Source organism: Capra hircus, unplaced genomic scaffold (genome assembly GCF_001704415.2).
Source record: "Capra hircus breed San Clemente unplaced genomic scaffold, ASM170441v1, whole genome shotgun sequence".
NCBI classification, from domain to species: domain Eukaryota; kingdom Metazoa; phylum Chordata; class Mammalia; order Artiodactyla; family Bovidae; genus Capra; species Capra hircus.
Window position 1 is genome coordinate 33,204 of NW_017189614.1, and position 7,444 is coordinate 40,647.

The 7,444-nt window shown below is 64.3% G+C and overlaps 1 protein-coding gene across 1 annotated transcript; it reads right to left on the reverse strand.

The window, feature by feature from the left end:
- Nucleotides 1-2,135: 2,135 nt before the first annotated feature.
- Nucleotides 2,136-7,075, reverse strand: LOC102178813 (ADP/ATP translocase 3). Its single transcript, XM_018044555.1, has 4 exons — nucleotides 6,846-7,075; nucleotides 4,672-5,158; nucleotides 3,396-3,536; nucleotides 2,136-2,684 (listed from the first exon to the last, which is right to left on the reverse strand). Exons 1-4 carry the CDS (start codon nucleotides 6,954-6,956, stop codon nucleotides 2,527-2,529), a joined length of 897 nt encoding a protein of 298 aa, XP_017900044.1. The 5' UTR covers nucleotides 6,957-7,075; the 3' UTR covers nucleotides 2,136-2,526.
- Nucleotides 7,076-7,444: the final 369 nt, after the last annotated feature.

The window sequence follows — 7,444 nt, forward strand, 5'->3', positions numbered from 1 at the left end:
ACACAGAAAACCCAGGGGAAAGGACTCAGCCCACACACACACACAGACACACACAAAACCCAGGGGAAAGGACTCAGCCCGCACACACACACACAGACAGAAAACCCAGGGGAAAGGACTCAGCCCACACACACACACACAGAAGACCCAGGGGAAAGGACTCAGCCCACACACACACACACAGAAGACCCAGGGGAAAGGACTCAGCCCGCACACACACACACACACAGAAAACCCAGGGGAAAGGACTCAGCCCACACACACACACACACACAGAAAACCCAGGGGAAAGGACTCAGCCCACACACACACACACAGAAAACCCAGGGGAAAGGACTCAGCCCACACACACACACACAGAAGACCCAGGGGAAAGGACTCAGCCCGCACACACACACACACACAGAAAACCCAGGGGAAAGGACTCAGCCCGCACACACACACACACACAGAAAACCCAGGGGAAAGGACTCAGCCCACACACACACACACACACAGAAAACCCAGGGGAAAGGACTCAGCCCGCCCCCCACAGAACTCAGGGCTTCTCAGGAGAGACCTCAGACCTCTTTACTCTTGTTTACACGCTTCAATTTCTGGCTGCAAAGAACTCACCCCAAACCGCAGAGGCGGGGTTGCCACGCCTGAGGGAGGGAAGCCAGCCAAGCGAACACCTGTGGTTATTCCACTGGCCGTGCTTAAGGCACCCGGTAACACGTGCCCCGAGTCTGCCCCCGCCATCAGCAAAGGTCTGGGCTGACAGGTTCCTGACTCGGCGGCTAGGCCCGGTCGGAAATCAGGACACTTCTGCCTGGTGGGCGCCGGACTCAACCCCCTGGGTGAGTGCGGGGCGGTCTCATCCTGGTCAGGCAGTGTGGGCTGGGCGACCTTGGGGACAGCGGGCTCCAACTTCCTGTTCCCGGAGTGACCTCACCCTGATCTGCAGATTATCCAAGCCCTGCCTTCTAAGCCAGCCTGGCGGTGGGGCCCTGTGACCCGCAGACCACCCCCACCCGCTGGGTCCTGACAGCTGCAAGGGGAGCTGAGGGACGCCTCTGTGTGCACCTGCTGAGGGCTCAGGCTGCTGATGACCCCACAGACATGCTCCCCGACCCCTAAAGACACCCCCAGGGGGCCTCAGAGCCCATCCCACGCACCACCACACCCCCCACCCTGTGGGTCCCCGGCGGAGTTTTGTCCCTGCAGTATTAGGGGTCAGGTTTCTGCAGAAATGCTGAGCTGCACAGGGCTGGGGGGAGGGGGTGTGTGTGTTCAGTCCGCCAGTCATGTCTGCCACCCTGTGGGCTGTGGCCCGCCAGGCTCCTGTCCGTGGGATTCTCCAAGCAGGAAGACTGGAGTGGGTTGCTGTTTCCATAGCCAGAGGATCTTCACCACCCAGGGATGGAACCCAGTTCTGTGACATTGCAAGGGTGACAGCTGAGAGCCTAAAAGCTGGTGAAGAATCCGCCTGCAATGCAGGAGACCTGGGTAGGGGAGGTCCCTTGGAAAAGGGATTGGCAACCCACTCCAGTGTTCTCCCCTGGAAAATCTCACGCACAGAAGAGCTTGTTGGGCTTCAACCCGTGTGGTCACACAACTTAGCAACTACACCACCAGGGAAGCCCCAGGGTGCCCACCTTAGAGGGGATCCCACAGTGAACCCTGGGCACAGGTGGATCACACAGCTGCCCCCACATTGGGGGTCCTGTGTGGTTAAATCCCAGCTACAGTTGAGAAGGCTGAGAGCCCAAGGATTGATGCTTCTGAACTGTGGTGCTGGAGAAGCCTCTTGAGAGTCCCTTGGACTGCAAGGAGATCAAACCAGTCCATCCTAAAGGAAATCAGTGCTAAATATTCACTGGAAGGACTCATGCCCAAGCTGAAGCTCCAATCCTTTGGCCACCTGATGCGAAGAACTGACTCTTTGGAAAAGACCCTGAGGCTGGGAAAGACTGAAGGCAGGAGAAGGGGATGGCAGAGATGCCTGGATGGCATCACTGACTGGATGGACCTGAGCTTGAGCAAATTCTGGGAGTTGGTGATGGACAGGGAGGCCTGGTCTCCCACCTGGAGACCCTGTGGTCGGCTCGCGGACTACCCCTCAAAGCCTCTCTGCTCAGAAACGAGACCAGCGCCTCTGTGTCCTGATTTTATTGTTCCGCAGCGGAAATGCCCGACGGAGAAACATAATCGCGAGTATTCGGCTGTGCAAAAGAGAGAATAGTGCTTAAGTACAAATGGAGACATGATTTTCTTAAATAAATACTTAAACACGGGTCGGTCCTACAAGCACCTGGAGTCTAGGTCTGGTGTGCGGAGCTGCCTCGACTGTGGACCCATGGAGACCCCCCCGATTGCCCTCTCCCCCCACCCCAATCAACACGTGGACCCAGGGCCGATGGTCTGCCAGTGAGGAGCCCCCGGCGCGGGGCGGCCCGGCCCCGGCAGGGACGCTGGAATTTCTCGAAGTCGTGGTCCGTCACAGTGCGGGGTGATGCTAGGTGGTCGCGGCGGGCGGCCAGGCTTTTAGATGACCTTCTTGAGCTCGTCGTAGAGGACCAGCACAAAGGCGCCGCCCATGCCGCGCAGCACGTTGGACCAGGCGCCCTTGAAGAAGGCCTTGCCGCCCTCGTCCTTGAGGATCTTCCGCCAGCAGTCCACGGTGCCCTTGTACATGATGTCGGCTGTGGGGAGACGGCGGGGTCACGGCGCGCTCAGACACGGCCCCCGGGGGACCCGGCAGAGCTGCTGAGGCCCGGGCCGCCGTGCGCGCGCCAGGAGCTCCGAGCGGAGAGGCGGCGGCCCTGGGCATGCGCTCTCGGGAGGGGACCAAGCCCAGGACGCCAGCCCCCACGAGGCTCGGGGACGCCAGGGCAAAGACCGAGGGGGCTGCGGGCGCCCGCGGGGGACGCCCTTATCAGATCCCAGGGCGCCAGAGGGCCCTGTGCCCGCCCCGCCCCATCCGCCCCCACGAGGCCCGGCCTGGCTGCTGCTCTCCGGGCGCAGACGCCGGCCCCCCGCCCCGCGCCCGTCAGCGCTGCCCGGAGCGCGGCCGGCGCAGCACCCCCCGCCCCAGCCCTCCCCGCCCATCAGCGCAGCCCGGAGCGGGGCCGGCGCAGCACCCCCCGCCCCCAGCCCTCCCCGCCCATCAGCGCAGCCCGGAGCGCGGCCGGCGCAGCACCCCCCGCCCCAGCCCTCCCCGCCCATCAGCGCAGCCCGGAGCGCGGCCAGCGCAGCACCCCCCGCCCCAGCCCTCCCCGCCCATCAGCGCAGCCCGGAGCGCGGCCGGCGCAGCACCCCCCGCCCCAGCCCTCCCCGCCCATCAGCGCAGCCCGGAGCGCGGCCGGCGCGTGCTCTGCGCAGCGCCCCCCGCCCCCGCTGGGCGCGGCCGGTACCTCCTTTGCGCCCCGACTGCATCATCATGCGGCGCCGCACGGTGTCGAAGGGGTAGGAGACCACGCCCGCCACGGCCGTCACGGTCTGCGCGATCATCCAGCTCACCACGATGTGCGTGTTCTTGGGGTCGGGGAGCATGCCTGCGGGGGCGGGGGCGCACGGGGTGAGGCCCCAGGGCCGCCCACACCTCCACGTGGAGTTCCCAGCTCCTCCGGGGACACTCGCCGGGTCGGACTGCGGTCAGCACACGCCCTGCCAGCCGGCGGGACGGGCCCCGCTGGCAAGGAGGGGACGCTCTGACGCCTGCTGCAGTGTAAACGGTGCCAGGCGGCCCGGCCCCGCCTCCGGGGCGGCTCACCTACAGGGACTGAGCGGTGCCGTCCCCCAGGTCATGGCGGAGCCCCAAACCCCGGGACTAGAGGATGGGAGAGCACGTACAGGAACGCTACCGTCTCTAACGGTAGGTGCGTACGGGAAACCAAACATTTCATAGACAAAACCAGGATCACACAGAAAGATGCTAACTCACTAAAACTGGGGGCCCTTAACAAGCCAGGGCAGACAAGAGACGCAGGGAGGGGCGGTGAGGGGGGAAGGCTCCGGAGGGACCGGCCCCGCCCCCACCTGGGTCTGACTCCAGCCCCGACTGGGGGCAATAAAGCTCTGCTGCCCAAGCTGCCCTTTCTGTGCTATCTGCCCAGGCCAATCAGGAATCCCTCTTATCCATGGTGATGAATTTACATGTATTCCTAATCCTCAGGAATCTAGAAGGAAGCTGTCTTTGGAAATGAGGGTGGTGGCTCAGATGCTAAAGGATCTGCCTGCAATGCGGGAGGACCCGGGTTCTTTTCCTGGGTCGGGAAGATCCCCTGGAGAAGGCAATGGCAATCCACTCCAGCACTCCTGCCTGGAAAATCCCATGGATGGAGGAGCCTGATAGGCTACAGTCCATGGGGTCACAAAGAGTCGGACACGACTGAGTGACTTCACTTTCACTTTCAAGAGAGAATGAAGGTGAAATGAGGTCACCAGGCGGCTCTGGGGTCAGACAGACACACCCAGAGGGAGGAGCTCATGAGGACCCAGGGAGTCCACTCGCCCAGGAGAGAGCCCCGCCCACCCTGGGTCTCAGCCTCCAGCTGCCAGGGCTGGGAGCCCTCAGCTATCAGCAGCTGAGGTGCCTCCGCCCTCCCCCCAGGACTAGCCCCTGCCCCAGGGAGAAGGCCCTGGCCCTCCCGGTGCCGCCCCCACCGTCGCCTCCGGCAGGGAGCTCACCCTTGGCGGTGTCGTAGATGCCGAAGTAGGCGGCGCGGTAGATGATGATACCCTGTACCGACACGTTGAAGCCCTGGTACAGCCCGCGGATGCCGTCGGACTTGGTGATCTTCACCAGACAGTCTCCCAGGCCCCTGAACTCGCGCTCACTGCCCGACTTGCCCACGTCGGCCGCCAGGCGGGTTCGGGCGAAATCCAGCGGGTAGACGAAGCACAGGGAGGTGGCCCCGGCCGCCCCGCCCGAGGCCAGGTTGCCTGCGAAGTACCTCCAGAACTGTGTGTGCTTGTCCACGCCCCCCAGGAAGATCTGCTTGTACTTGTCCTTGAAAGCGAAGTTGAGGGCTTGCGTGGGGAAGTAGCGGATGACGTTGGCCAGGTTGCCCCGCCAGAAGGACAGCACGCCCTGCTCCTTGGGGATACGCACAATGCAGTCCACGATGCCCTTGTACTGCTTGTCGGCCGCGATCTGCTTGCTCGCGTGCTGCACCTGGGGGGCGGCGGGGGGAGACACAGGGATCTACAGGGGGCCTGGGCACACCGCCGTGACTTAGAGGAGATTCTGGTGAAGCTCAGACAGCTCTGAGTGACTGCTCCGAAGAGGTGAGGGAAAGGTCGGTATGGATGGGATGCTGGTCAACACAAGTTCACACGAGCTAGGACATATTTCCGCGGAGCGTTTCTTACAGTCTCAAGGTGCATTCGTCACCGTGAAGGTTTTTAATGCTTTTTCACACACGACAGACAGGGAAGCTTGGCGTGCTGCACCCTGGGGCGGGAGTGAGGGGGAACAGGGCTTCACCCAGGGCCTAGGGCAGACCTCCACGGCCACTTATAAAAAATACACGACCCGAGAGTGGCGAGTTAAGATCTGGGGCAAGACAAGGACTACACCCCCGGGGGAGAGCAGCTCAGATAGCTGAGAGATTGAGCCAGAGGTGAGACTGGATGAGATTCTGGTCAATGGCAAGCTCCTAGAGCGAGCACACACTCTCGCAGAGCCTTTCTCAGAGCCTCAAGGAGCACTCGTCACAGTAAAAGTTTTTAGTGCTTTTCTAAACGATGGACAGGGAAGCCTGGCGCGCTGCAGCCCATGGGGTCGGCAATGACCGGACACGTCTGAGCGACTGAACTGAAACATGAGGTGGGCAAGCAAGAAGTGGGCTCACAATCCGCCACTGGAAACATCTGTCTGATGACCTGGCCTGTCACTTTTTCCCAGAACCCGCATGCCTCATTCCTGCTCTCCACCCTGAGGTCCTTTCACGGGGTTTGAAGGTCAGCAGCACCTGATTCAATACTCATAGAGACGGCTCAGACGGTCGAGAATCACCCTGCAATGCAGGAGACCCGGGTTTCACCCCCTGAGTCAGGAAGATCCGCTGGAGGAGGGCATGGCAACCCATTCCAGTATGCTTCCCTGGAGAATCCCATGGACAGAGGAGCCTGGCAGGGCTACAGTCCATGGGGTCGCAAGAGTCGGACACGACTGACCTACTACCGCTTTCAGAGGTCAACAGCAGGTGCCCACAAGCGCCAATGTGCGGTTGACACTTGCAGAGGTCACCAAAGACCGACGTGTCGTTAGTAAGACATTTACACGGGGCCTTTAAGCTCTCCTAGCATCCTTCCTGGGGAATCCTATTTTCTTTAAGGGTGGCAATCCCATCGCAACGCTAATTCCACTGGCTCCCCATTTGTGACGATTCAAACAGACCAGCGCAGTTTATTCCACCTCAGACCCGCGCAAACAAGTGCGAACAGTGGGCAAGAAGACCAGTACAACTGCAGGGACTAAAGATCTTCCCCCGTCCACGGCCCAAGGGGACGGGACCCCACCCACAGCCCCGCAGGGTCCGTCCACGCGGCTCCCCCCCGCGCATGCGCACCCCAACTCTGCAGCCCCCCAGTGCGCACGCGCGGAGGGCGCCACCGCCGGCCGCCCGACGCGCATGCGGCCCCCCGCGCCCCAATGCGGACATCGCCGCCGGGCGCCCCCCGCGCATGCGCTCCCTCGCGGCGGTGCCCACGTGACGCGACCCCCCGGAAGCCGGCCGGGCCGGCCGCGCGCGGACAAAGCGGCGCGACCTCCCCGCTTCCGGCCCCGGGGTCGCGCGCGCCCCCGAGCTCCCCGGGGCCCGGCGCCGGCGGCCGCGCGCCAGTAGCCTGACACGCACCTGCAGCAGCAGCTTGACGCGCTCGATCGGGGCCACGGCCGTCTTGGAGATGGCGGCGGCGATGCCCCCGGCCAGGAAATCCTTGGCGAAGGAGATGGCCTGTTCCGTCATGGCGGCGGGCGGAGAGCGGAGCGGAGGCGCAGAGAAGCAGAGAGAGAGCCGGAAGGTGAGCGCCGCTGGCTCAGCGCTGCCGCCGCCGGGACCGAAAGGACAGGGCGGCCACCGCGCAGCCGCTAAGGGGCCCGCGCCCCGCCCCGCGGCCCCCGCGCGCCGCGCCCATTGGCTGCGCCGCCGCCCGGGCCCCGCCCCCGGGCGCGCGCACCGCCCCCGCGCGGGCTGCCGGGAGCGGCGGCCTCGTCCCGCCCCGTGGGTCCATACGGCCTTGCCCATTGGCTGCACCGCCGCCCTGGCCCCGCCCCCTGGGCGCGCGCCGCGCCTCCCGCGGGCTGCCGGGAGCTGCGCCTCGCCCCGCCCCGCGGGCCCCCCGTGCGCCGCGCCTATTGGCTGCGCCACCACCCAGGCCCCGCCCCTGGCCCGCGCGTCTCGCCGCGGGGCATGTCGGGAACTGCGCCCCGCCTCTGCGCCGAGCGTGCCCGGGG